Source organism: Monocercomonoides exilis (genome assembly GCF_001643675.1).
Source record: "Monocercomonoides exilis strain PA203 chromosome Unknown scaffold2-2631571, whole genome shotgun sequence".
Classification (NCBI taxonomy): Eukaryota; Preaxostyla; order Oxymonadida; family Polymastigidae; genus Monocercomonoides; species Monocercomonoides exilis.
In genome coordinates this window covers 1,339,246-1,366,554 of record NW_027150547.1, presented here as the reverse complement: position 1 = coordinate 1,366,554, position 27,309 = coordinate 1,339,246, and the positions used below count along the sequence as shown (strand labels likewise).

General features: G+C 38.0%; 9 protein-coding genes across 9 annotated transcripts; 3 read left to right on the top strand and 6 right to left on the bottom strand.

Annotated features, from left to right (window-relative positions):
- Positions 1-29: 29 nt before the first annotated feature.
- MONOS_5976 (putative phosphatidylinositol-3,4,5-trisphosphate 3-phosphatase) lies at positions 30-8,291 on the bottom strand (the record flags this gene model as incomplete). Its single annotated transcript, XM_067876170.1, has 4 exons — positions 30-6,827; positions 6,962-7,513; positions 7,586-8,067; positions 8,186-8,291. 4 exons carry the CDS (start codon positions 8,289-8,291, stop codon positions 375-377), a joined length of 7,593 nt encoding a protein of 2,530 aa, XP_067735811.1. The 3' UTR covers positions 30-374.
- A 208-nt stretch (positions 8,292-8,499) lies between these two features.
- On the top strand, positions 8,500-9,518 carry MONOS_5975 (dynein light chain). Its single transcript, XM_067876169.1, has 4 exons — positions 8,500-8,832; positions 8,892-8,921; positions 8,970-9,068; positions 9,118-9,518. The coding sequence occupies exons 1-4, from the start codon at positions 8,532-8,534 to the stop codon at positions 9,297-9,299; spliced, it is 612 nt and encodes a 203-aa protein (XP_067735810.1). The 5' UTR covers positions 8,500-8,531; the 3' UTR covers positions 9,300-9,518.
- A 271-nt stretch (positions 9,519-9,789) lies between these two features.
- On the bottom strand, positions 9,790-12,996 carry MONOS_5974 (uncharacterized protein). The gene is made up of 3 exons (XM_067876168.1): positions 12,774-12,996; positions 12,601-12,687; positions 9,790-12,547 (listed from the first exon to the last, which is right to left on the bottom strand). The coding sequence occupies exons 1-3, from the start codon at positions 12,958-12,960 to the stop codon at positions 10,119-10,121; spliced, it is 2,703 nt and encodes a 900-aa protein (XP_067735809.1). The 5' UTR covers positions 12,961-12,996; the 3' UTR covers positions 9,790-10,118.
- A 340-nt stretch (positions 12,997-13,336) lies between these two features.
- MONOS_5973 (putative peptidase inhibitor) lies at positions 13,337-15,148 on the bottom strand. Its single transcript, XM_067876167.1, has 3 exons — positions 14,861-15,148; positions 14,597-14,769; positions 13,337-14,442 (listed from the first exon to the last, which is right to left on the bottom strand). Exons 1-3 carry the CDS (start codon positions 15,143-15,145, stop codon positions 13,701-13,703), a joined length of 1,200 nt encoding a protein of 399 aa, XP_067735808.1. The 5' UTR covers positions 15,146-15,148; the 3' UTR covers positions 13,337-13,700.
- A 46-nt stretch (positions 15,149-15,194) lies between these two features.
- MONOS_5972 (uncharacterized protein) lies at positions 15,195-17,841 on the bottom strand (the record flags this gene model as incomplete). Its single annotated transcript, XM_067876166.1, has 2 exons — positions 15,195-17,610; positions 17,679-17,841. The coding sequence occupies 2 exons, from the start codon at positions 17,839-17,841 to the stop codon at positions 15,338-15,340; spliced, it is 2,436 nt and encodes an 811-aa protein (XP_067735807.1). The 3' UTR covers positions 15,195-15,337.
- Positions 17,842-17,935: 94 nt separating this feature from the next.
- On the top strand, positions 17,936-21,805 carry MONOS_5971 (uncharacterized protein; the record flags this gene model as incomplete). Its single annotated transcript, XM_067876165.1, has 5 exons — positions 17,936-18,266; positions 18,349-18,597; positions 18,678-20,179; positions 20,290-20,446; positions 20,589-21,805. 5 exons carry the CDS (start codon positions 17,936-17,938, stop codon positions 21,803-21,805), a joined length of 3,456 nt encoding a protein of 1,151 aa, XP_067735806.1.
- A 496-nt stretch (positions 21,806-22,301) lies between these two features.
- On the bottom strand, positions 22,302-23,827 carry MONOS_5970 (uncharacterized protein; the record flags this gene model as incomplete). The annotated part of the gene is made up of 8 exons (XM_067876164.1): positions 22,302-22,584; positions 22,664-22,738; positions 22,863-22,933; positions 23,026-23,141; positions 23,209-23,450; positions 23,516-23,560; positions 23,617-23,681; positions 23,725-23,827. The coding sequence occupies 8 exons, from the start codon at positions 23,825-23,827 to the stop codon at positions 22,492-22,494; spliced, it is 810 nt and encodes a 269-aa protein (XP_067735805.1). The 3' UTR covers positions 22,302-22,491.
- On the bottom strand, positions 23,827-26,183 carry MONOS_5969 (uncharacterized protein; the record flags this gene model as incomplete). The annotated part of the gene is made up of 2 exons (XM_067876162.1): positions 23,827-25,948; positions 26,057-26,183. 2 exons carry the CDS (start codon positions 26,181-26,183, stop codon positions 23,904-23,906), a joined length of 2,172 nt encoding a protein of 723 aa, XP_067735804.1. The 3' UTR covers positions 23,827-23,903.
- Positions 26,184-26,479: 296 nt separating this feature from the next.
- On the top strand, positions 26,480-26,867 carry MONOS_5968 (uncharacterized protein; the record flags this gene model as incomplete). The annotated part of the gene is made up of 2 exons (XM_067876161.1): positions 26,480-26,560; positions 26,616-26,867. The coding sequence occupies 2 exons, from the start codon at positions 26,480-26,482 to the stop codon at positions 26,865-26,867; spliced, it is 333 nt and encodes a 110-aa protein (XP_067735803.1).
- Positions 26,868-27,309: the final 442 nt, after the last annotated feature.

Genomic DNA, 27,309 nt, shown 5'->3' with positions numbered 1-27,309 from the left:
AGCTCACTTAAATTATATAAACTTGGATCAGAACACAAATGATATTTCATAACAAAAGGATAACATTTGTTATATTGTGGAGTAAATAAACTTAAACAATGATTTAAATAAGTACTATAAATTATAGAAAAGCAACATTACTTTAATTTGAAAGAACATTAAACAGATTTATTTCAAATAAAATAAATTATTACATAATACAGTTGAAAAAGACGAAATAACGAAAATTCAACAAATATAAAATTAATAAATATGTAAGAATTTGCTACTGAACATAAAAAATGTGAACAATTATTATTGCGACACTTTACAGAATATCATTATCAATTTGTAGTGCCTTTTCTATTTTATTTCTTGAAATATGATAATTTGAATCAATGCTTTGATTGTGAAAATTCATTGCCTGCTGAAACAAATTGAGAAGAAAGAGCTGCATTAATCGAATCAGTTAAAGAAGAAGAAGAAGAAGTTGATTGAGTCTTCTGAACATTTGAACGAAGAGACGAAGAAGAAATAGATGCTGTATTGTCATCTGAAGAAGAGAACGATGAAAATGTCAGAGGTGATTGAGGAAGCGACAGTTGATTAACATTTGCCGAGCCTTTTATTGGGCGAAGAAAATCATGCCTCGAAGGCAAATGAACCTTGGAAATCGATGGAGAATGAGAAGTTGAAGATGAAGCTGGTTTGGTTGTTTCTTTGCTCTCTTTGCCAATTGCCTTTTTTGCATCACGCATCATTTCTTGTTCCATTTGTGCAATCTTTTCAATTTCACACAGAAATCTGCCAAAGTCAATAACTTGTATCTGTCCTTGAGTATCTCCAATGAAAAGCAGCCATTGAGACGAGATGCAGACAGTAGAGGAAAGCGCAAACCAGCAAAGCAGCTTCCCTTCCTCTGCATTCCACACAGACAGCTTTGATGGCTGCCTCTCATCAGAAGAGGAGGAACACGATATCAGAAAAGGCTGAGAAGGCTCAGAAGTCAAAAATTGATAGCTGTTGTTATCTTTCGTTGGTTGCGTTTTCTGAGGTACATCATGTTGGATGAATGTGGAATTATTACTTATTTCTTTCGTTTCAATTTCTGGTTTTGAAAATTGCTTCAGTGATGATGAATAATCTTTGACAGAATTTTGTTTTTGAGTAACAAGTTGATCTTTAGCTTCAATTGAGTGCTGACATTCATTTGGTTTTGGTTTTGCTTTTTTATGTTTTGATGATGAATTTTCAATGTTCAGACTACGTTTTATTATTTGCTTTATCTTTTTCCTTCGAAAGCGTTCTTCGCTTCGTTCAATTTCGTTTGCTGTCACATTCATTTCTTCTTCATCAATGCATCCATCACCATTATCTCTTGCTTTATTCCTGCTCATCTTAACGTTACTGTAAATTCCGCTAAACCTCTTCTTTATCCAACACAAGCTGTGAATGCCTTCCCTGTGCTGTGTCGTGTTGGTATTGATTTTGGCAAGCGATGGAAGAGACAGAAAACGTAATGTTCCATCCACAGATGCAATGGACAAGCAACGATTTGTAGCGCACATGCAGCTGAGGCGTGGGAGATTGCTGAATGTGAGTGAAGCAACCAGTTGACTCACCGTTCGTTGGATGTCACTTTGCTTGTCTTTGTGTGATGATATGTCCCATTGATTCAAGCAGCCATCGTGACTTAGCGAAACTAAATACAATGGATCAAACTGCTGGTTTAGCAATGAATTTTGTGGATATTGCCGCAGATTCGTGTGATGCTCTTTATTCAATTGAGGTGAATCTCCATTTTGCGAGCTACAATACGAATGCTTCGAAGACGAGCAATCAGACAAAGTTGAATGAGAGTTGTGCAAAACTGGACTTAGTTGTGAAGGGGTGCTAACAGGACTTGATACATTAGAGTTGTGAGCTAATGATGATACCAGAGGAGAATGGGAAGTCAAAGATTCAGGGAACTGTTCGCATGATGTATTTCTTTGTGAAGTCATGTCTTCTGATGCAGCAATAGGATGTTGATGAGCTAATGGCTCATTTCTTTCCAATAATGATAGCTGAGGAGAAGTGTTTACACGCGAGAAAATGAATGAATTTGATGAAGAAGTTTTATTACTTAGTTGTTCTGTTGATGACGCATATGGAGAATGCGAAGGTGAAGGTGAACAAGAAGATGGAGAAGGAAAATGATAAGAGGTTGTGTCAACAAGAGGAGGAGGAGGGATTGGGGGAACAGCCAGAGACTTAGAAAGAGAAGGAAGAAGTGGTGTGGAAGGCGAAATTGAAGGAGATGGCAGAGGCGCCAGCAACGATGAATGAGTGCGTGAAATTGGATGATGCACAACGGAATTGTCACATTTGTTGTTGCTATTGTTGTTGCTACTGCTTATTTGGAAAGGCGATGAGCTCTGTTCAAATGCAATATGAACTTCATCAGCCTGACTTCCGTCACTCTGCACAGTGAGCGATGAATCTGTCAGCGCTTGGCGAAGTCCCCATTTCAGTTGATCGTCTGTCTGGCTATTGGGCAGATCGGAATTAAGCGTCAAGCCAAAGAACTGCTGCTTGTCGCTTATCTCAGTGAGAGGGACAGGCGGAGAAGAAACATTCGGGAAAGATTCAGGAGACGAGTGAGAAGAAGAGCGAGAATGCACCAAAGACGTAAAAGCAGCTTCTGATTTAGAGGGAAGATTCAACGTGTCACTTATAGGAGAGCTTGCTGCTGCAAACAAAGATTGCTGGAAAGTTGAAATATTCATTGAAACGTTCTGAGAAGGGGAATAAGTAGTTTCCGGGATAGTTTGTGCAACTGTTGGAAGCGGAGATGATTGTAGAGGCGATTGAATGCTTGGAGATGCAGGAGGAGGTAACGGAGGAAGGGGAGAAGAAGAAGATGATGATGTTGACGACGAATAGGAAGAGGAAGGAAAAGAACATTCCTTTTGAGATATGACTTGTTTCTGGCGGAAAGAGCGTGGTGTGTTTGATGCAGTGACAGAAGGAGAATGGGGCGCAAACATGACAGAGAGGTTTGAGTGGACAGAAGAAGGAGACAAAGGCGAGCGGACGGGCGAAGCACTTCTGCGAGTCGGGGTGAGAGAATCAGTTGAACCGAACGAGGATGAATTAGATTGAGTTCTGGATGATAGAGAAGGTGTTGGATGTCGGATGATTAGTCCAGAGGGTGAGGTGCCTGAAGAAGCAGGAGCAAAAGATGGCACGGAAGGTTCATTGATAAAAGAAAGAGGAGCAGAATGAGCAGCAAAAGAAGAACTGTCAGCTAGCGGAAGCGAAGAGCAGTTTGATGTAGATTTCGATGGAATCAGCCGTACTTTGTTTGAAGTAATAACAATCGCAGGTGGGAGCCGATGATCAACAAACGACGAAGCCTTCTCATCCGCCTGCTGTCCTTCACAAGACGAGTCCGCATCGCTCTTCCGATGCTCCGCTAAAATCGACAGCATTGTCGAAGAACTGTTCTGTCTCAAATTAGAACTTCCTTGTGTTGACTTTGCTTCTTCAAACAACTCGCTAATGACAGTCTGCTTTGCTGTGTCTGTCCCTGTAAAAAACACAGCCTCGGGCAATTGCACATTTGCAGATGAGCTTTCTTCATTCACTCGAGGTACCAACGAATCAGCTCTTCCGCTCAGATGCTTGCTTGCAAGTGAAGCATCGCTGGAGTTGCGCACAACAAGAGAAGGAGCATTCTCAGAATGAGAAGAAGACTGTGAGTTCAATGAAAGTGATATTGTGCGCTGAAGAGGTATTGAAGGAGTTATTAGTCCAGAACTTATCAAATTCTTGTCTTTCTCTGCTCCTTCTTTAACTTCAGTCGAACCTCCAATTTTGGTCTGCTTGTATATTTTCCCTTTCGTCTTGTGTTTGTTTGATTGTCCGCTGGAAATCGAAGAAACGATATTTGAGAGTGCACACACAACATGTAACATGTCTTCCATATCCTCGTTCTCTTCTTTCTTCGCGTGCTTTCTTCGCTTCCGGTTTCCGCGTTCCATCATTGTCTTCACTTCCTGTGTGTTAGCAAAGACAACTTCATTTTCATCGTCCTCTTCATCAGAGGCGCTGTACTCTGTTTTCTCAGAAGACAAAACAGCAGAATTGTCAGATTCGTCCCTTTCTCCATTTTTGTTTGATTCGTCTAACGAAAAATCAAGAGAACAATCCGAATCATCCACTTCCTCCCAAATGCAATCATCTTCATCTTCATCATCATCTTCATCTTCATCATCATCTTCATCGTCATCTTCATCTCCTTCCTGTGTGTCATCTTCCCCATATTGTGACAGTTCTTTTAGTGTTGTGCTTCCAAACAAATCATTCCACCTAACATCTCCAAAGACAGGCGAATTTCCAGTTCCAGTGCTTTGTAAGCGAGTGAGCCGCGAATTCTCTGGCTTTATTCTGACACTCTTACGAATGTTGTGCTTTGCTTTTTTGGTGTTTTCTCGTTGATTTAGTTCATCCTCCATTTCTTTGGAGCTTTTGATAGTGATTGACAAGCTTCTTTGTCTGGCTCTGCTTCCAAGTTTATCATCAACTTCTTTTGCTGAAATGCGCTCTATGTTTGTTGATTCCCTATTTGTAAAGTTTTCCTTCTGCTCCAAATAAATCGGATTTGAAACAGGCAGCAAAGCAGATACTCGTTTGGAATGCCCAAAAATTCTGTACATTTCTTGTGAACTCAACGCCCATTCAATAACACTCCCATCGTCACAGCCAATAACCAAGATGTCTCTTTTCCCTTTTTCATCCTTATCTGGAATGTCGTCATTGTTCAGTTGTGATACTAAGTTTTCTTCTTTATCAATGGTATACATTTCGTTGTTGTTGTCTGGAGTTTGTTTTGAACCAACAATTAATTGACAAATAGGCTCAACTTCAGACAAATGCTCTTTAGCTGGTTGATTATCACCGTCATTGCTCCAAGAAATATCTGTTTCATGTCTTTCGGAATTGTTCTGATTTTTGTTCTGTTCGGAAAATTGCTGTGAAAAATGTTCTGTTTCATGTCCAGATGAAAGAAGAATATCGGTCAATTCATCTTTTGCACCCAAAATTTGCGGTTTTTGGTCAATTTCACTTAAATTTTGACTTTCGCTATTGAAAGAGGGATTTTGCTCAAGTTCTGCCCGAGTAGATGCTTCGTTCTTCGTATGCAGCTGCACGTGGCAGAGCGATGTGATTGAGAAAGTTGAAACAACGCACCGATGCAGAAGCTCATATGTGGAGGCATCAAACACATAAACTGTGCCCGACGAACCACCCACAACAAGCAGCAATGGTATTTTATCGACAGCCGGAAAGCGGATGGAATCCAGCACCTTTGACTTGGTCTGCTTTGGAAGCGGCGGGAAGGAGAAAAACGACGAAGGCAATGAAGGGGCAGAAGACGACAAACAAGTCGGTGAATACGACGTACTCTCAAAAGTGGTTGCTTGGCAAAGTTCCGGTGGTGGAGGAATCGGGGGAATGTGCGATTGCGAAGTAACTGGGAAGCTGGGCTGTTGGATAGGTGTGCTGCTTAAAATGGGAGACGTTAAACGCGACGAAGTCGTCGGAGCCACTGTCGGAGTAAAAGCGCCTTCAGACAAATCTCCGGGTGAAAGATTTGCCGAAGAAGGGCTGGAAGACAATGTGTTTAAGGAACTGCTGATCGATGCTGTTTTGTCCAATGAGTCAGAAGCAGAAGTTGTCACAGCTGTTTGCTGCGCTTCCAGCAGCTGCTGCTGATAAAGATAACTTTTGTGGCTTTCACCCTCACTTGATGTTTCACTGCCACTGCCATTGCTGTTGAGATTGCTGTTGCTGGTATTGTTATTGTTACTGTTTGTGCTGTTTATTTGAAGTTCTTTTGACTGAACGAAACTGCTGTCTTCAGTTCTTATTGGTGCTGAAAACATGCTGGTTTCATGACTTTTGCTGGATTCCTCTAAAAAATGTGTATCAGAAAAACTTAATGAGCTTTCTGTTTCGGATAACTCGTCTTCCATAGAGATATTTTTCTCCTTTTTTTCTTTTCGTTCTTCTTTTCGTCTGTTTTTTCTGTCTTTCAACCATTCCCACTCTTTCTCTTCCGCGCCTTCCTCTTCCTCCCACCCTTCCTCCTCCTCTTCTTCTTCGGTGGTTGAAGTCTCCGAGATGTCAGAATTGTTTTCGTTGTTGTTTGAAAATTGATCTTTGCCATCCAAGCTTTCATCGTTCAATGAATTTTCTTTGTTGAAATTGCAATCATTTTGCTTGATATTGCTTTGCTTTAAATGGAAAGTGTTTTCTTTTCGAGTTCTTATACCGTCTTCACAAATAGTTCCATTCTGATTTTTTTCACATTTTTTAAGCAATTCTTTCAATTCGTTCCTTCCCTTCACATCTTTTCCGACCCAACAAATGGCATTTGCACGATCATCGTCATTCAATCTCATCCGTTTTATGACGATGTCTTTCTTTGTATCAATCACCACAACCTCACCACACGCAGACCCAGCTGCAAGAAAACGACCGCATGCAGCCATTGCAGAGACAGCCGAGCGGAGTGTGCAGTTGAATGAGTAATACGCAAAAGTGTTCATTAAAGATGATATGGAAGCAGAAGGAAGAGGTGACACATTGAATGATGAGGAGCGGGGAAGAGATGCGCTGAGCAAAGGAGGATGTGCAAATGATGAAGGAATGCGCGATGAAGAGGTGAATGAAGAAGGGGTTGAAGTGAATGAGGTTGGTGAATGGTGAAGTGGTGAAGACGCGACTGTTGATGCCCGGCTTGATGATAATACAACTTGCTGACTGAGGGACTTTGAAGATGGCTGTGATGGAATTAAAAGCTGATTGCACGTAAAAGCAGCATTGCAATTGGGTGAGAAGAGATAGATATATAAAGAGGAAATGAAGCAATAAGAAAAAAATATATTGACAAATCAAAAAATTCTAAAAAATAACTGAATACAACTTTACATACATCCCAATTCTGTTTTTGGAAATGCGGCATCTTTTCACCGGGCTCGACGTGTGTGATGATTGTGTCCAATCTGAAGTCCTTGTTGAACTTAATGTGCTTTGGTGAGTCGAGCTCACGAGCAACAAGCGATAAAACTGTGTTTGACTGATGCATGGCGGTGTGGAAAGCATAGCGAAACAGCACTTTCCCACGGTGCTTCATATATGCCGGCTCTTCTCGATCTTCTCTGCTCTTCCTTGTCCCTGTATGTGCACTTCTTTCCTTTTCGCTCTTTTTGCCAGTTGAGCTGCTCTTATGCTTCTCTTCATCGTTCCCGATATCCAAGTGATAGAAGGTTATCAACACATCTCCACTGACAATGACACTGCATTTCAATACAACCATCTCCTCTTCCTGCCCAAACCAGCGTGGAGGATCGCTAAAAGGGCGGCCGGTTTTGGGATCGATTCGAGAGTCATAAAATAGTTTATTTCCCAATTTGACTATAAAATATGGCCTGATCCCCTTTTGTTTGTCACAAATTGGTACAGTTTGAAATATGATTGATGAAATCTTAAAATAAATAAGAAATATTTAAGGATATGAAAATGATAATATAAATCGAAAGCAATTGAGTTCTCACACTTTTACGGGCTCGGATGATGGAAATAATTCTCTGTTGATCAACTTTCCGAAATATTCGACATATCGTCTTTGAGAAGGAACGGCAACCCCTCCAACAAAGTTATTCGCCCTTTTAGTTGCAAAGAAGTTCATTGCATCAATTGCATTTGTCATAAACCCGCTATATAAAAAATAGCAGCATATAACAACTCCAGTTCTCCCTTTGCCAGCTTTGCAGTGAACAGCAATAACATTTTTGGGATCACTATCAAGCCAAGTAGAAATATTTTTGCAAAGGAGAAAAAGCATATGCAATTCAGGGGGGTGATGGTCAGGAAATCCATAATCTTGAACATGATTGTGGAATTTTGAGTAATCATAACTTTTTTGAGATAGGTTAATTACCATGTAATGTTGACCATGTTGTTCGTCCAAAAAAGATGCAACTTCATCTAATCTATTTCTATAAACACCTTCAAAACCTTCAGCTGGAAGACCCATCGCTTCGAATCAAAATACATGAATGAAGGCAAAAAAGAAAAAGTAAAGATAAAAAAAGGTAATATCAAATATGTTAAAATAAAAATAAGCATAATTATGTAAATTACGAAAAAATCAAACCTATCACTCGTTTTGTGATGTAAGTCAAATCAAGACTGTATTTTTCATTTTCTAAACGATTGCGCCCTCCAGAGACTTTTTTACGAATAAATCTCTTTAGAGACATTTCCAAATGTAATTTTTATTTCAATGAATTTCGAGTTCTTTTATTATTCAAATTGTTAAAAGCTAAAAACGGAAATGTAATTGATTAGAATGATCTTAACCGTAACGATATAAATCGTGAATTTCTTAATTGTTCCTGTAATTCACAAAATTTGATTACAATATTTATTTTCCTTCTAACTTAGGTTTTTGTCCAACAAAAAATTATTATGGTACATCGTTAAAAAATACCATTTGCATAATGTCAAAGGGAACCGTATCTATTTCATCTGTCTTAAGCAGACAAGAGGCAGAAGAATGCAAAGCTGCATTCGACAGATATGATACAGGAAAAACAGGTTTTGTCAATCTGTCAGAGTTACGTAAATTACTAAATGAAATTGGTCAATTACCAAACGATGATGAGTTGTTCGATCTTATTCTTCAGCTGAATCTCGACACATCTGGAACAATTTCATTTGCATCGTATATTGAGCTTATTGAACTCCACAAAAAGAAGATTCACGGAGCTCTTGATGATCAAGGAACTCTTGATGCTTTTGGTTTGAAATTATTAGTGATGATAGCTATAAGTTTTTTTTCATGGTTTTCTATTTATTAGTTGTTTGTGGAGGAAACAGAGACAAAACAGGTTGGCTTATTATAACAGTTTTTAAATTTTTATATTACTATTTATTAGGAACTGTTTCGACAAAAAAAGTTTCAAAAATTATTCATGAATACGAACTTACGATTGATATCGATACGATTCTACAAGAATTGGATTCAACTCAATCAGGTCTTGCTTTCAATTTAATTTAATATTCATTTTCACATTCAATTTTTAGGTTACATCGACTTCTATAAATTTTCTTCAATATTCTCAAAGGTTCCATCACAACGAGGAATAAGGCATGCACAGCAAGCAGCTGCAGCAACTCAGGCACTTAGCGCAATGAAAGCGACTTTAAGTCGATCTCGAACAGCATCTAAACTCCCAACCAAATCTTCAAAAGTGATAAGAAAATAAATTTGAAATTTATTTAATGTCACTTTCTTTCTATCTTTTTTGTTGCTTTTGCTTTTCTTCTGTTTAAATTTCACTTCAATTCTAATGGTGAACATACTCTTCAAATTTATGTTTGTTGATTCAAAAATACCTGAACAACCACTTTACGAAATACAAAATTTTTATTGAAAAAATTTATTTCACGCAAAGTTAAACAAAACAATGCTTAATGAACGTGCATCAAAAAGAACAGTTTTTTTCAATTTATCCTTTGTTTTGATAAGGTTATCCAAATGATGTTTTGAGTATTCTTGCTGATTCAGAAACATGAATCCAATAACCCGCAGATTCTTCAACACTCTTCTCAATTTTCACTTTATTTTTGAAGTATCTTCAAATTGAATAAAAATTTTCACAATCACTCTGAAAGCCTGATAAAACTTTTGATGAAAATTATTCCTAATCCAAAAGAAATCAATCTTTCTATTGGACATATTTCAGCAAAACGACGTTTTTTAATAGAGATTTTTCTTTCATCTCAACCATATTTATAAGATAGGAATTGAAAATTAAAGACAACTACACAAAAATACAAGTAATTGAGAGGTGTTTCGCTCTGCTTACTTTATGCACGTTGGATGAATCGCTCATGATAGTTACAACTTCCACCCAACAATTTGCGTCCAGTAAACATTACGAAGTGAAGTGAAGTGAAGAAGAAGAAGAAGAAGAAGAAGAAGAAGAAGAAGAAGATGATGATGATGATGAAGATGAAGATGAAGATGATGATATGATTGAGATTAAATTGAACAATATTCTCTTCACAGCATCTAAAAAATATTACAAATCCTGGAAAGGCACATCGTGCGTTTGAAGAAGGCTGCTTTCGAGTGTCTTTGAAGGGCCTTGCTTATTCGTGACAAAAGGAGGAAGACGCGGCAGCGGGAAAAGCGAGCTGCTTCCCCATTTGGACTGGGATGTTGATGCATCCGGTGTGATCGTGTTCTGCCGCAGTGTCTTCTTCCGCATAAATCCAAGCGACGACGAGAAGGATCCAGTGGCCGTTGAAGGATCAGAGCCCGTATTCAGCATCTGAGAAGTGGTGGTTGGGTATTGCCCTGCCTCAAATCCTCTTTCAGCCATGTTTCCTGAACTTCCGTTCGCACCAGCGTTGATTGAAGGATCAGCAACCAGCTCTTTCACTCTTTCAGGGTGCTTTCGTTTGTAGTCTCTGTCAATAAATGCAGTCTGCTTTGTTGACTCGTCGCTTGTGCCGTGCAGAACTTCTCCTCTTATCTGCCTTCTTCTCTCTTCTTTTGCCTTCAGCTCCGCCTCCTCTCTTGCAGATGCCCCTAGCATAAATACATTGCGTGAGTACGGCTCTTTGTAGTGGAAAAGATCAGGCTGTGGCGGAATGTGAAGTGTGTATGCGCCATAGACAGGCTTTTTGATGGTGCGAGTTTTGTTCACAGAAGAAGATGAGACATAAGATTCTGAAGTGCCTGCAGATGAAGATGTTGAATTGTCACAAGAAGAGCTATTCAGCTGTGCTGTTCCTTCAAGCCTTGCAGACTGTGGAAGAGGCTTCGTGTATGAGTCTGCGCAATCAGGAGAAACAGAAAGCATTCGCTCCAAACCTTCTCTTGACGGATACGAAACAGCATTCATTGTGACAAATTGGTCCGTTGGCGGTTGTATTGGCGTTGAGAATGATGATGTTGAAGAGAGGGTGGATGGCTGCATAGTAGAAGTTCGTTGTGTTAGCGAAGGAGGAGAAGATGTTGGAAGAGATGGTGAAGCAGTGGCTGTGAAAAACGAATTGTGCAATGGATGAGTAGTAGAATAGCCGACTCTCCCTTCTCCTGCTTTCACCTTTTTGCGCCGCTTTGTTTCATTCCAACTGTTTCCTTCTGTTTCTTCATCGATTATTTCTCCGACTTCAATTTCTTGTCTGCTCCACTTCGGGAAGTCTCTCTCCATCGTCCATGCGAATGCGTCGTCTGCTTCTTCCTCGCTAATTCTTTCCTGTTCAAACAAAGCACCGTGCTGCCCTGAAGGAGGTGGTGGGACAACCTTCACTCCTTCTTTCGGCTTCACACTCCACAGCGACTCGTCATCCACCACAACGTTCACAGAAGGCACAAACTCTGCCGCCTCTTCATCGCCTCTTTCTGCAAGGCCACTTCCACCGTATCTCTCTTCGTTCTGGCTAATTTCGTATTCTCTCTTCTTTTCTCTGTTCTTTATGCTGTCTTTCGGGAGCATACGTGCAGGGGATCGTGTAAGAGTCACGGAAGGGAGGGTGAGTGTGTGTGTAAGGCTCTCTGGCACAAGGTCTCCGTCGCTCTCTGCTTCGCTGCTCGACCCGATTGCTGTTGTCACAAAACGATGCCTGGTCGACGAGGCAAAGACGGAAGGACTCAAATAATACTCTCCACCTTCAGTTGTTTTTTCTTTCAAAGCAACATGAGAATGCTGAGGCGTTGTTTGTGCGAATTCTGTGTTTGAATCCAATTTCATTCCGTCAGTTTGAGTTGAAAAAGCAGAATTTTCTATCTGAGGAGCAGGCGATGTTTGCGTCACACGGAATTTGTTGGATCGAACATTCACTGGAGGACAGTACGATCTTTCTTCCTGCTCAGCATTTCTCTGAGCAATTTGCTCTGGGTTACCATTTTTCGCCCTCAATGCAATTCCATGAAATATCCCACGCACGCCCACTCCTTCCTTCATGCGCATGCGCTGAGACGGAGAGACGAGGAGAGGGTCAATCACATACTGAACCCGCTTATTATTGCTTTGCCTTTCTCCAGCAATACCAGTTGCAGTTGATGATCTTACACCAGAATTCAATAGATAATCTGTCGCTCCGAGTGTGCGATTTTTCTCCTGTGCACGTAAAGATCTCTCAGCTTCGACTTTAGCTCTTCGATTATCTGCTGTTTCTTTTTCTTTTTCTTCTCTTTCCCTTATAGTATCTTCAAATATCCTTTTCTTCTCAGAAAGCATTTTTCTATCCAATGATGAAAGCGATCGCTTCGAACACGTGATGCCATATCTTTGCGTAGATGCATGAATTGTTTCTTCGTTATCATCTAAAAGGCCAATTCCATCTGAAAGACGAGGATAATTGGGATTAAGAGGATCAAAAGTCAAAGTCCGTTCAAATGGCTTAACAGTATGTGCAAAATCAATGTCTTCTAGTGATTTCATGCTTGCTGGAGTGCGGCACTTTTTTGGCTTTCTCGTGACTTTTCTTTCGGAAGAAGCTTTTTCAAAAAAAAAATCAAATTAAAATCTAGAAAGTTAATAAAATGCAAACAATCATAAAGGATGTCTCTCGTCCTTAACGGATCAAATTCTCTTTCTCTAGTTTGCAACGGATGACTATATCCATCTGGAAGCCATTCTAAAGAAATTATTCGATTTTTTCGAATGTGCGAAAAATTGAGGGTACCACATGGTTTTTCTTTATAAGAAAACTAAAAAACAAACCTGTAATCGGTTTTCGACGTTGAGTTACGGATAGTGAAGAATTATTAGATGTACTTTCACCAAATGTTGTTAATGGAAACGATACAGTTCTTTCCACAGCTGGTCCGCTCATATAACTTCTATAAGTGGTTTCAAACGAACTTTTTGGTCTGTTTTCTCGTTCCCATGGAGGACATAACACTGACATAACAACGCAATTAATTCTTTCAAACTGTTGATACCCTTTCTTTTTTCAGATTATAAAAAATGAATGATGGAAAGATTATTCAAATCAAAAAAGATCTAGTTCAAAAAAGTGTATCTTGAAAAGCATGTGAAAGATAGCGGGGAAAATGACACTTATGCGCTGCTTTGCTCCTTTTAGTGAAAAAGAATAAATTAACAAAAGAATAACAATTACAAGACTTTGAGATGCTTTTGAGAATAATTTTTCATAGTCATTCATTTTAAAACAATATGACGTTTTTTCACAAATAATTGCTTCAAGCCAAATTATTAGATAGAAGCAAATGATCTTGTAAATTCTGTTGTGTGCTAAAAAGATTAAAATGACATTCTCACCACTTCATTTAATTCATATTTCACTCAACTCACTTCGTGAAGTGGTAAATATTCGCAAAAACTAATGTCAAAGTCTTAAAGAATAACTTATTAATGTTTCAGAAAAAATGAACGCTCATAAAGAAAAAGTATTGTAATAGAAAAACCCAAAGATAATCAAAAAATTTCATTTTACAATAAAAAATAATAAAAGAAATTATAATTTATAAGTTATAAAAAATAAGAAAGACAAGTTATGCTCAATCAATTAATAATAATAATAATTACAATTATAATAATAGACTATTTATTATCAATTCAACAATAATGCCAGCATAAACTAAAAACAATAATTACGTTCAAATAACTCAAAAGAGGGGGATATAACTACACAGACTTCACAACGCCCGAGAAAATTTCAGTTGAGAAGCTGTCGTAGAGCACTACCATAAAAGGCCTGTCAGCCACAAAGCTGATAAGTGTCTCAACTGTGCGTTCTCTCGATTTTGCTCTCATAACAGCTGCCGTAGCAGCTGCAGCTTCAACCCCATTTTCATCCACTTTCAAAACGGTTTTGTGAATGATATCTGAAATCTTCAGTTGCTCTGAACTTATTTTCGCAAACTTCGCATCATCGCCAAAGCAATCAACAAGGCCCATCTGAAGCAATGCCCACTTTAGCGAAGCTGAAAATTCGATCTCGAAACGTGGAAGTTTTAGCTCCATTCGCACATAAGTCAGGTGATGTTCAATCTCTTTGAGATGACTTGCCCGAAGATACTTCAGCGTGCAAGCGGTTAGAGCAGCTGCTCCCTCTTCTGCAGGCAGCATAAGCAGCATTCGAACGCCTCCTCGTTTAAATCCTAATGACACAAATGCAGCATCGTCTGCTACATAATACAACAGTTTCTCTGTCATTTTCATCATCTGGCAAACTCTTTTTTTCCCACTGAAAAGATTAAACGCAGAATCATGTGTATTATACTTTTTGAATGGAATTGAAAAACTATCTTTAAAGTAAACAGTATTTACAAGAATCATCTTCTTGTCTTCATCCAGCCTGTCAAATACTTTGCTGATGAGTCCCTTTGTATTTGTACTTATCCATTTGTTTATTCTGGTAACTGTTCTGTAGGAAACATCGCAAAAAGTTCGTTTTCATTCATTATGAAATTTCAATATTGTATGAATAAAGAAATTTAAGATGAAGAAGTTTGAATATGTTTTTAGTGAAGTATTCCAAATGAAATATTTAGCAAATCATCAAATTTTTAAATGCATACGACTTTGATGAGAATGGAACAACTTCCGCAACTCCTCCAAAACAGTCATCACAAGTCTTCAAAAATTCCTCATTTGTTGAAAACTTGCTATCAATCCAAAGTGAATTGGCAACAATAAAAGGAGGTTTGTGTTCTTTTTCATAATTATGAAGAACTTTTGCAATATTCTCAAACTGCGAAAATGATATTCCAATAAAAAATAACGAACAAAATAAACATAGATCATTGTCAACATTATCTAACAGAAAAACATTTGAAACATACAGAATAATCTTCAGAAAGTCCTTTCATCTGCAATACGTCCTGCAGAGCCTCCAATGTTGATTCTACTGCACCTGAGCCAACCATCATCAGCACTGTGTGCACCGACAAAGGTGAAATGAAAACATTCCCCGGATTTTCGAAGATAACTCGCTCAATTAGAAATGATCCAAAATTATTCACATAGTCTGATTGTAATGTTTTAGCTGCGCTATATTCTTCTTTGCTGACATTGCTTTCAGATTTAAGAGAAGAAACGATCTTTTTTGAGCCCGATTTCAAGCTCATTCAACTAATAACCTGATCTTCAATACATTTTTAATTTAAAAAAATATTATTTTTTTCTTTTTCTTCTTCATATTTAAAATGCTGTTTGCAGCAAAACATGATTTTCACAAAAATAAATAAAAAATAAACATTCAAAATTAAAGTTATCTTTTAAAATTTTCAGCTAGCATTTTGCGCTTAATTGACTATAGACTACTGAGAATACACAAGATTCAAAGAAGAACAACATTCATGCAATTTCTTTGAACATCCTGAGATCTTTTTCATTCCTCCAACAACAAGAGTGAAGCAATTTTGAGCATCTGTACTTTTTTTATCAGTAGAAAGTTTGGGTTTTATCTGCGTAGCCTTCCACTTTGGCACATATGTGACAATTCCTTGCTGATCAATAAGTGATGCAGAAGAGTGAATATCCAAGTAGCAAATGGAAGGACAGCCAGCAGACAATGAGGCCAACGCTATGTTGGACAGAACAACACGAGATAGCATCAACTTCTTGAGCGAAGGGCATCCATATGAAAAAGATGAAGCAGATGCGCTTGAAGAAGTTATCAGAGAAATCAGAGGAGAAGAAAATGAAGAGGCATTCGACTGGGCTGGTGGAGCAAATGAGGATGATGAAGCCTTCACTGTTGTGGAAGGTGTGGGTCTTGTGTGGGCAGAAGGAGACTGAGGAGGATGCCGATGAGATGAAGAGGCTGAAAAGAGCGAGTGTGAATGTGAAGAAGAAGAAGAAGAAGACGACGAAGAAGAAGAAGAAGAAGTCGTAGACGAGGAGTGAGATGATGAATAAAACGACGTTGTATTCTGTGAAGATTGCGAAGCTGACATTGATGACAGCTGCCTCGCAAAGGTGCGAGGTGTGCTGGAGCCTGGGGAGGAAGGGCGGGGAGAGGAGCTGGCAGATGGATGTGAAGATGACAAAGGCGGGAGACGTGAAGGGACGCTTGACAAAGGCACAGTTGGGACATCGGACTTGTAAGATGGTGAAGACGACAATGTTCTTGGGGATGCGGGACGAGGAGAGGAAGGGCGGGAAGGAGAGGAAGGCCTGTGGGATGTTGTTGGGGTTGAGTTTCTGTGTGATGGGGAGAATGGCCTTGAAGACGTGGGAGTCGAGGATGAAGACGACAATGAATGCAATTGGTGAGATGGGGTGGAAGGACGATGGGGTGATGAAGGACGAGAAGAAGAAGAAGAAGAAGAGGCAGAAGCAGAGGCAGAAGCAGAAGCAGAAGCTGATGATGAAGAGGTGGAAAAAGTCGAATGTTTTTGATCTGTTTCATTCAGAGAAACTGTTGTGGTTAGTCGAATTGATGTAACTTTTGGATGAAGTGACGAAGAAGATGCATCTGACGAAGAAGCTGATGACGGCCTCCTGTTTGGTGATGAAGGCCTCTTTTTTGAAGGAGACATTGGACGATTCGAAGAAGAAGAAGAAGAAGCAGATGCCGAAGACGAAGGACGATCAGCTTCCGACTCCAAACGATCCAAGTCTATTGTCATTTCTCCGCATCGCTCTTCCATCTGTCGTATTACATCAGCAATGTGCATTATCAACGCTCTGCCCCTGTCTCTGCAGATCGGAGGGAACAAATCAGCTGACATTCCTTCAGCAGTTGCAGATGCCCCTGCCAATGAACTGCTTCCAAACGAAGCACGGGATTTTTCAATTCCTCGTTGAGGTGTTGATTTTGCTCGTTGTGCTCCTCCTTTGCTTTCTCCGTATTCTTCCTTTTTTCTGCCATTTGTCATTTCCAGTGCTGCTGCTCTTCCGTTTTCTCCACTTAGGAATAAGCAGGAGGCATCAGTCAGCTTTCCACATCCAGACAAGTCTAGCTCATTCAGTTGCCGACAGCCAACTGACAAGCAAGCAATTCCTGCATCGCTTATTTCACTGCATCCCCATAAGATTAGTCGTTGAAGTTGGGGGCATCCTTCTGCAATGCAAAACATTCCAGCATCACCTATTTCCACACAGCATGTCAGATCAAGAGTCAATAATCCAACACCAATAACTGGTGATAAACGACGAAATAGTGAATTTAGTGTCGTGTCTGTTACTGACATTGCGTTTGAAGCGCTAAAATCTCCAACAAGAAGTGCAAAACTTTGTTTTGAATCCAAAGGAGGGACAAGCTTTGAACTATCACCGAGGTTCAGACAATTTGATGCATTAAGTAAAATTTTCCTAGACTTCTGGCCTGCTTTAACAGTGCTTTGCGAAAGCAACCACAAAAAGGATTCAGAAAGAGAAGTATCAGAAATATCGATTTCCTCAATTGAATTTTTGCCTTGAAGTATTTTTCGAATGGAAATTGCTAAACCATCGGTAACTGGACATCCAGAAAAAGAAATCCTTTTTACGGATTCAATGGAAGGAATATTTTCCAAGCATTTTTCTGTAACTTTTGTGAAATCTAATTTTATGCTCTCCAATTTTGGCCATAAAGTGTGGGGTTTATCTTAATAAAAATTAATGTTAAAGTTAATTACATATTATTCTATAAGCTTCGAAAAAAAGATTCCATACAAAAATAAGAATCTGAAAGTGGTTTTCTTGTAAAATCAAAAGAATGAAAATGCGTCTGTGCAATACGTTTCCATTCACGGCTCACAGAACAGATAGTTATAAATAGCTGATAATCATCAACACGTTCTGAGACAATACTCAAAACAGATGACAGCAACTCCATTATTTTGAATTTTGCACAAAATAATATTTGACTGAAACCATACTAAAATTTTCAAAATTATGAAGAATTGTTGAATTGTGACTCTGATAAACCAATGGATGATGACGCGGATGAAGAAAGCGGATTGAGTACAATGCTGTACCCACCATCAAAAATAGATGATTACTTTCGTGATTGCTCGGCATCTTCACCAATTCTTACAGATCAAGCTTTCAACAGTCATTTGAAAGGCAAAATTGTTAGATGGCACGGTTCAATAAAAAAAGTGATGAAATTTGAATTACATGTGCTGGTAGCAGATCCTCTTATATCTGATAATTCGCCTGTCGTTGTTTTGTTTCTTAATCCTCATCTTCTTCATTCCTTCAAATATCCAAAAGAAGTTCACAAAGTGTTTGAATTTAGAGGATATTTAAAACAAATTGGTACGCTATGGATAAATTTTTCTTGATATTTATTTTTTTATGTATTTATTTTTTAATATTGCTCGAAAAAATCATTTTTAAGATCCTTTCATAAATGTTGAAGCTTTGCCATTTATGGAAAAAGCACAAGCGGATCTTCCTGCAACACCTTCTGCAACGAAAGAACTATTGGCTTTTCATATTCAACAAACTGTACAGTCAGTATTTAATTCAGATTGGAAAGGGCACTTAATTCATTTATCTGGGCAGTTTGTTTCACCGATTATGGAATCTGAAGCCATAAAGAACTTTAATGAAATATTATTTGTTCCAATGCCTATGGGTGTTGAAGGTTTCACAAATATTTCCTTTTTTAAAGTTATATTTTAAATTTTTTTTATTATTTCTTTTATCGTACCCTCATTTTTTTAGATGATTCTGGAAACATCATCAATTTTATATATGAACAGGGAAGCCCGTTGGAAGAAGAAATCTCTTACATCAGCTCCACCTCCGCAAGGACGCAAGTTTCTGCTGTTTGCCGCTTTCACAGCTGCGACGGAATGATTCACCGCCTTTTGCTTCTTTCTCTGTCGTCTGCTCTCTCATTCATCCCAGAAGCCCCATCAGTGTCGCAGGCTGTCCAATCTTTTGGGTCGTATGAAGAAGATGAAAAAGAGCAATCAACTTGTCTAATTGAGCTGATCGAGGACAATGACACTTCATGTTTTTCTTCTGTCAAAGGAAAAAGTGAAGAGGGGGAAGAAAAACGATTTGATAATCTGCTGTATCAGGCAGAAGAAACAGAAGCGCCATTATCTCCTTTGCTGTTCTCTCAGCCTCGTCGGTCTTCGAGAAATGACGAGGAAGAGAAGTCACAATCCAGGAGATCGTTAATTCCATCAGCTTCTTCATCGTTCACATGCCCAAAAGCACCGAAACTTTTAAACAACAAATCATTTACTGACTTAACTCTATCTCGCGACTTGAACTCTGAACAGAAAAGTCCCATCAAAATTGACTCAAACGATTCTTCTTCTTCTTCTTCTTCTGGTAATTCTCGCTTGATGCATTCACCTGATTCTACGCCTATTCCGCTTTCTCTACTCGACTCTTCAATCGACTCTCCAAACGAATCTGATATTTGCACCTCGGCTTCTTCTCCTGTCTCTGGCCCCTCCCCTTTCCTTCATCCTTCCACTGAACCAACACTTATTGACTCAAGCTGTTCCTCTCTTTGCGAGGATCAATTTACACCAGAGCTTCGCTCTTCCATTTTTCCAGGTCAAAACAGCATAGCTTCCTCTCCTGGTAGTGCCTTCAATTCTGCTTCACGTGTTTCTCGTCCAAACGCAGTTGTCAATCCATCTCATAACGGACTTTCTCCTCAGTTCACAACTTCCACCCAAAATGCTCTGTCTCCGCACCGTTTTCCTCTTCATGGCGCATCATCACCATTTCATTCAGCAACATCAACGCCATCATCGTCATCGTCTTCACCTTTTATTTTCAACTCACAGGTCACTTCAACTGTGCCTCTGCCAATCTGCCAGCTTTCCCCGCACCATCCGCTCTCCCTCACATTTCGCAAGCCTGCCTCTCTTCATTCTTCTTTGCCTTCTCTTTCAAACAGCAGCAAGGATCGTCGCTTGCATGCTTCGCTAGGCCCGCTGAAGCACGACAATTCTCAGACTCCAATGGACTCTCCAAATAACGATCAGTCATCCTCAATTTCTCCGAGACGCGCCTTTTCTCCGTCGACTCCGTCTTTTTCTGTTACACCTAAGCGAAGCAGGTGCTCCTCGCCTCACATCTTCTCTCCTGTACTCACGCCACCATCCAGCGATCCTATCCCTTCATCTGATTTTTTTAAGAATGTCTCTTTTGATCAGTATGAAGCAGACAATAATTGGATTTGTCCTATCACTGGAGAGGTTTGATGAAATTTTAATCATCTTCATTGTTTTATCTTATTTATGTTTTCATATTTCATTTTAACTTTGTTTAAATAAATTGAATTCATATTGCATTGAATATTACACAGCTGATGTTAAATCCTGTTGTTGCTGCGGATGGTGGCGTTTATGAGCATTCAGCCATTTTTGACTTTGTTAATCTGTTCAGAATGAGCCCAATGACGTTTGAGCCGATGGAAAATGCACTTTTCTCTCTGGACGCAGACATGAAGCATCAGATACAAAGTATAGCAATCACAATTAATTCCAATGAAATTATTTTCTTTTATTTATTTATTTATTTATTTATTTTTGTTTTGCTGTAAATATTGTTTGCAATCATCATTTAAATACTTGCCAATGTTCCGATGGCTTGCCTTCATGTTAGTGTATCTTAATAAATACCCTGAACGTCGACCGAGATCTCATTCTCGTCCTACGATACGTTCTGCTTCGTGTGCTCCATCAACAAAATGGGCTTCTTCATCCAACATGGCTTCAAGCAGTGATTGCGATATGACTTATCCAGATCGCCCTTCGCTTCTTTCTCCGCATCCTGTCTTTATGGAATTTGCATTCAGTCATCCAAAGCACATTTCGGCTCATTTTTGCACAGGCGAAGGATTTGTGGATCCGTTTTTTCCTCTTCCTGGTGTGTGGAGAGTTTTGCAAAGAGGAAGAAATAGCTTTTGGAGCGTCATCATAACGGAAGACAAAAAGAAAAAAGAAAAATATGAAGCTTGTCAGGAAGCAAATATTGAACATTGCAAAGAAATGAAAAAAACAAAAATTACTAGAAAGAAAAGATCCATCATCAGAGATGATGATAGCTCCAGTGAAAACAGCAGTGAAGAAAAAATAAGTGAATGTGAAGGAGATGTTTATCATCACTTTGATCCGGCATCAAGAAAAGATTCTCCTCAAGTTGATCATTCGTCATTTTTTCACAAGCTTCAAATTCTTGGATGTGAAAATGATGATACATTTTTTATGTTTCATATCTTTCCAACACCAACCACTCCATCAACGTGTCCTTTCCTTTCTCCTTTTCCTTCGCATCTGCTGCCAAACATGATTGCCTTAGAGGAAGCCAAGTTGAGCTGCCGTCTTGTGGCATTTTTACGGATTGCTGATGCAGAAGCTTCGTTTGCGAAAACTTATACTTTGCTTACGGGACTGACAATTCCTCAAGTAGTGCAATTTGACAGTGAAGAAGATTGCAGAGGTGAGGATGAAGAAAGTGATTACGGGAATGATGACTTTGAGATCAATAGTGATGGAGAATACTACGATGATTGCTGCTCGGAGCATGATGATCGACTTATAGAAAATGACTTTGAAATGGAATTGAATGATTCTTTGTTTAACGAAGAACCACAATTAAATGATGATCACTCAAAATATGCAAATAAATGCAAGTCAAATGAATCAACTTTACAAAATAATGCAAATAACAATAATTTGATTTCTGAGAGTATTTGCAATGATAAAATCAAAAATGAAAAAGACAATGCTGATGAATTGCAATTAAAGTGTAAAAAACATAAATTCACGAATTTGCACAATTCAATTATAAAGAAAAAGAGATTGAGAGACAATGAGTGAAAATCAGTTAAATCATGAGTTGTTTTTATGCTTTTTATTTTTTGTTTTTTTTTTTCTTTTTTTCTTTTGATTTCATATTTATCTTTCAAATCTGATGCAAATTTTTGTTACGAAATTACTAATCGCATAAAAATTACATCAAAGTTCTAAACGAATGTTGTTGTTGTGTGCCTTATTGTTTTATAAATAAAAAAAATTTTTTTGACTCAACTTTATTTTCGAAATTTTTTGTTTTTAACTTCCAATCATTATTTGTTATTTACACAGAATTGACCATTGAAGGAAACTTCTATTGTTTGATTTTTTTGCGAATGAGAAAAAAAGACTGGAACACAGATATTTCATTGTAACACAGTAAACAAAAAATGGACATTTGAATCTTTCGTTTTTTATTTTATCGAATTAAATTTTCATTCATGACATCTTATTAATTATTTGAAAGGTTTTTATCCCTTTTCAAAGAATAAGTGGAACTTAATTCGAATAACATAAATAAATTGCAAACAAAAATTTTATATTATTAAGTGTTGTGAAATGAAGATAAGTTAAGTTGTTGGAAATTTTCTAATCCTATAGAAATAGAAACAATAAGTGAGAGTGATAATTAAAAAGAGCTATAAAATGATGTGTCTCAAGAAGAGAAATGTAAATGAGCGATGAAAGTTTATGAGTAACATCACAAATGATCAATATCGAAATGCTTCGTCAATTTTTGTACATGCCATCTCCACAATCTGCAGTAAAGCCGTTTCATTTTCAGATCTCTCTTTCTTTGCATTCTAAAAACGTTTATTAATTTTGTGTAAAGAGAAATAGAAAATGAAAAAATTTTTGAAAAAGTTGATTTTTTGATTAAACCATCAAATTTTGCCTAAATTTGAATGTAATATCATCTAAGTGGGCTTTTAACTCTTTGCCTTCTTCTTCACGTTGCTGTTATATAAGATTTTGGTTTATTATTTCGGAATGCATTGAAATTAAATATTACCATTAAATAAGAAATCAGTAAATTTAACAAAACATAAAAAGCACTGAAATTAATATTTAAGCAAGAGACCTTTTTCTCTCCATCATTGTCAGAATATAATTGTTTTACCATGTCAGCAGCAGAAGTAGTTTCTTGTTCCACTGAAAAATTAAAAAAAAAAAAAAAACAGTAATTCATAAAATATTATCAAAGATAAATTTTTAAAAATAAATGCGAAAATTTATTTGCAAACGTCTTTCTTCATTATCGGTTTTTATTTTTGTTATTTCCTTTTCTGCTTGTTCAATATGCGTTAAAATTTGTGAAGAAATTTCTGGTGCATTTGGAATAACTGTCTTTGCTGTTTCTCTGATAGAAATATTAAAAATAAAAAATATATTTTCTTGTTAAAGATAACATCAACAAATAATCAAACATTATGTGTTCAGTGTGTGCAACCACCTGTGACGAAAGTTCTTCAGCAGTTGTCATATCATTTTCCAATTGTGAAGTGATTTGGTCAAATTTTGCTTCAAGTTTTGAGAATGCTTCTTGTAATGCATTATTATCTGAACTTAAATGAGAATTAATTTGTTCTTTTTTATGTTCAATTTGTTGGACGTGAGCATCTTCTCTTGTGTATGACATTTCAAATCGCTCGTCATAGCGTTGTAAAGACTTGGTACGTTGAATTTTTCATATTTAAAATAACAAGCATATGGTTAAAGTAAAAAAATACAAACCTGCTGCAATTGAATAACTTGTTGTTCTAATTGTTTAAGTGCATCCTATTCAAATTATAAAGGAAAAATTCAATCGAAAAATTAATTTTGAGATTTCCCACCATTTTCTTTTGCGTTATTCCTGCTTGTATACGCTGCAATTTCGTAGTTATGTCCTGAACTCGACCTTCACAAAAACTGTTAAAAAAGACGTTTAGCAAATTTCACACTTTCTTTACTTGGAGAAGCAGCTCTATAATTAACAGGAGAACGATACAATTGCTGTTGTGATGACAATTCAAGTCCTAATGGCCTTGAAAAAGCAAAACTCATTTTTCACTTTGATCTCAACTGTTTTTCGAAATTTTAATTTTTGATCAAAAAGATAAAAATTTTGAATAAAAAAATTTCAAGAATTAAAATCTTCACCGCCTTCATCTTTTTCTTCGTCCTTTAGCTGCTGATCAAGTTCTTCGGTTCTGGTAAGGCGCAGTTCAGTTAAATTCAACAAGGAGTTAATCTGAAACTCTTCAAAATTATGTGCGGCTTTTCGAACGTTAAATGTTTCTTGTTTGTGTCGAACATTTGATATTAAAGAATTTATGTGATCCTCAAGATTCGTTATGTACAAATCTGTTTCCTTTTCTGTCATTTGCACTATTGTTTCTGCTTGAACTGGATCAACATCCTTAATTTGCTCTTTTATTTCTTTCTCTTCTTTTCTCTCTCTCTCTCGCTGCTTGAGTTCTTCTTCATCCAATAAGAATGAAATATCATCTTCCTCCTCTTCATCATCGTCATCGTCATCCTCTTCTTCTTCTTCTTCTTTATTTCCTTTCAATTTTTTCGTCCCCTTCGATCCAGAGCCATGCTGCTTAGCATTCCCAGCAGCATTAGCAGAAGCAGAAGCAGTCGCCGCATTCTCATAAATCTCCTTCTCCCTCAACTGCGCCTTCTGAATGGCATGCGACGGGATCTCAGGCAGCGGTGGTGTGGCAATCTGCAGCGGCCTCCCTGTCAAATGTCTAATGCGCAGGTGGATGGGCTCAGCAGGCGCAGTTGCTGTGCGGCTGAGGTGATGCTGTTGTTGCTGTGAGGTGAGCAGAGGAGTGGAGGATGAGAGAGAGGGGGACGGGTAGATTGATGACTTGTGTGTGTGTGACTGGCCTAAAGAAGAGGATGAGGAAGAAGGTGAAGCAGAAGGCGATGATGATGGTGATGATGATGATGATGAGGCGGAAGAGGTGCTTGTGCCTGCAAAGGCCATGGGCAATGGAGACATTCCCAATGAAGGTGAACGTGAGGAAAGCACAGGCGATTGCAGAGGAGACGCAGAGGGAGACATCGAATGAGACATAAAAGAAGAAGAGGATGATGATAATGAGTGAGAAGTGCCATATGAAGGAGACGAGAGTGGAGTGTGGTGAAGTGTGTTTGAAAGAGGCTGGTGTGTGGAATGTGGAAGGCCGGTTGATGCGTTGGCTTCGCTGTTTGCGGAGTGGTGCGAGAAGGAAGGGAGATGAGAGACAACAGGAGAAGAAAGAAGAGGCTCAGGGCGCGTGTGCCCAGAATGCGGACCAGACATTGATCTTCTGGAAGGACTGGGACTCGAAGAAGCCATAGAAGAAGAAGAAGAAGACGAAAATGCATTCATCGATGGAGAAGCTTGTGAAAATGTTGTGTTACCAGACGATAAAGAGCCTGAAGAAGAGCGCTGCGCAGCTGAGAGTCCAGAAACAGAAATTGAAGAAGAAGAAGGGGGTGCAGAAAATGGTATAATTGTGGGACTTGAAGATGAAGATGTCAAAACAATCACATCTTTATGCTTTGATTTTTCTTGCTGTATTTGAGAAGTTGATGTTGTCGAAGGAGCGGTCGTCTGAGAGCCAGGAGATGCAGGTGAAGCGCTGTGCATATGAGGCTGTGAATGCTCTGCTGCGGCAGAAGTTTGTGTTTTGGATGAGGAAATTGAAGAAGATGATTCTGATGAAGAGCCGGATTCATCTAATTTAGATGGAGAATCCTCTGAATTTTTGCTAGAACTTCTCTTATGACGTGCTGTACGATGTTTCTTATGTCTTTTTGAAGAGGAAGTTCGTTTTGCTTTTGAATGAGAACGTGAACGTGAAAGAGAATGTGACCGACTATGAGATCTTGATCGCCTATTTGAAGAATAAGCTCGTTGATGAGAAGTTCTACTTCTTTCTCGAGATTTATTGTGGCGTCTTCTTTGAGGGGATTCATCTAATGTCCTCGGTTGTTCAATCGCAGAACGAGTAAGAACCAAAAAATGTGGCTGAATGGATAGTGTCTGATTCATTGCAACAAACGGAGCAGATACAGGATATCCAAATGATTGATATGCTACCCCATCATTCGAAATAGGGTAGCACGCTTGTTGAGGTTGTTGGAGAGGAACAGGAGCACCTGGAGGAACATCAAAGTGTATCGTTCCTGATAAATTATAAAAAGCGTAAAATATGTTAGTTATTAAATTAATACAAAAATCAATTAAAGTATTTGCGAAAAACAAAAGCTGTTAATAAAATAAAACCAACATACGTTGTTGAGGTGCAGTTGTCATAATAGCTGGATGAACTGGATATACAGGATTAGATGAAGGAATCTGATGATATGGTCCGGATATATATTGAGCGGGTCCAACTTGTCCAGGTCCAATATGAGACATTATCCTTTTCTTTCAAGGAAAATGCAAAATAGTTTCCTTGATCAAAACGTAACAAAAATAAATTTGCCATAATTTGATTATAAATTTTTGATTTTGTTTTCAGTCTGGAATGGCGGCTGCAGCATCTGTAACTGGTCTTGTACCTCCTGTAGATGTGAAAAGAATTCCTACAATAACTTTATCCAATCAAACCTTCCAATTTAGAAAAGGGAAATGGCAACAAGGTAAAAACTATTTATATTGTTTTTTAATTAACAGTAAATTGCTTAAAAGATGCAAGCGGATCGAAATCAAAAATGAAACTTACAGATGAAATTGATTCTTTGAAAGAACAGATTAATTTTTTGAAAATTAAGCTCGACATAGCATTAGATATGGTGTGAATTATTTTTGTGGAGATGAAGAAAAATTAATGTGCATATTTCATTACAGCTAGCAACAAGAACAATTGAAGTTGAAGAATTGCAACAGCTATTACAATCTCGAAAATCAGGGAAATCCGACTCTAAAAAGAAAAAGACGAATAATTCCGATTTAGCAGAACAAGATTCTCCAAAGCGTTCATCTCCATCAAAACCTCCGCTGCCTCCTAGTCAAAGACGTTCCAAAACACCAAAAATGCAAAGTAGAAAGCGACAATCATCTTCACCTTCACATCACCGCTCATCTTCACAGTCACCATAACAATGTTGGGGACAAATTATTTATGTGTTAGAAAACTATTTTCATGTTTTAAATAGCACTTCTACTTTTTTTTTCATTTCGCATTTTGTTTTATTTGATTTGATTTCTTATTATTAAAAGAATTTTAATTGCAAATATTCTTTGAAAGTTTGAAGTTTTTTTTGAAAATTATGTTTGAGTTATTTGCAAATTAAGAATTATCAGAAACATGATTTGGTTAATTTTTTTTCAAGCTAATAACGTATTTTCAAATGGCCGGTCTTTCATTTTAGGATTGCATCATTCTTCGAAAATTTTTTGATTTGTTTTTTTTTTTTTTTTTTGTGTAATTTTCACATTCACAGAGAAAGTGATTTGTAGAAATATTTCGTAAATAAAAAACCTGATAAATAGAAATTAAATGTTTTTCTTCATTATTAACAGAATTTCAGATTTTGCTAGA

Bases quoted from the DNA above. Each gene is read 5' to 3' on its own strand.
- MONOS_5975 (XM_067876169.1), top strand. From the start codon at position 8,532: ATGTCAAAGGGAACCGTATCTATTTCATCTGTCTTAAGCAGACAAGAG. The intron at 8,833-8,891 runs GTTTGAAATTAT...TCTATTTATTAG, and splicing joins AGGAACTCTTGATGCTTTTG to TTGTTTGTGGAGGAAACAGA. The intron at 9,069-9,117 runs GTCTTGCTTTCA...TTCAATTTTTAG, and splicing joins ATTGGATTCAACTCAATCAG to GTTACATCGACTTCTATAAA.
- MONOS_5974 (XM_067876168.1), bottom strand. From the start codon at position 12,960: ATGTCAGTGTTATGTCCTCCATGGGAACGAGAAAACAGACCAAAAAGT. The intron at 12,688-12,773 runs GTTTGTTTTTTA...TAATTTCTTTAG, and splicing joins ACGTCGAAAACCGATTACAG to AATGGCTTCCAGATGGATAT. The intron at 12,548-12,600 runs GTTTGCATTTTA...TTTTTGAAAAAG, and splicing joins GAGAGACATCCTTTATGATT to CTTCTTCCGAAAGAAAAGTC.
- MONOS_5973 (XM_067876167.1), bottom strand. From the start codon at position 15,145: ATGAGCTTGAAATCGGGCTCAAAAAAGATCGTTTCTTCTCTTAAATCT. The intron at 14,770-14,860 runs GTATGTTTCAAA...TCATTTTCGCAG, and splicing joins GACTTTCTGAAGATTATTCT to TTTGAGAATATTGCAAAAGT. The intron at 14,443-14,596 runs GTATGCATTTAA...TGTTTCCTACAG, and splicing joins GTTCCATTCTCATCAAAGTC to AACAGTTACCAGAATAAACA.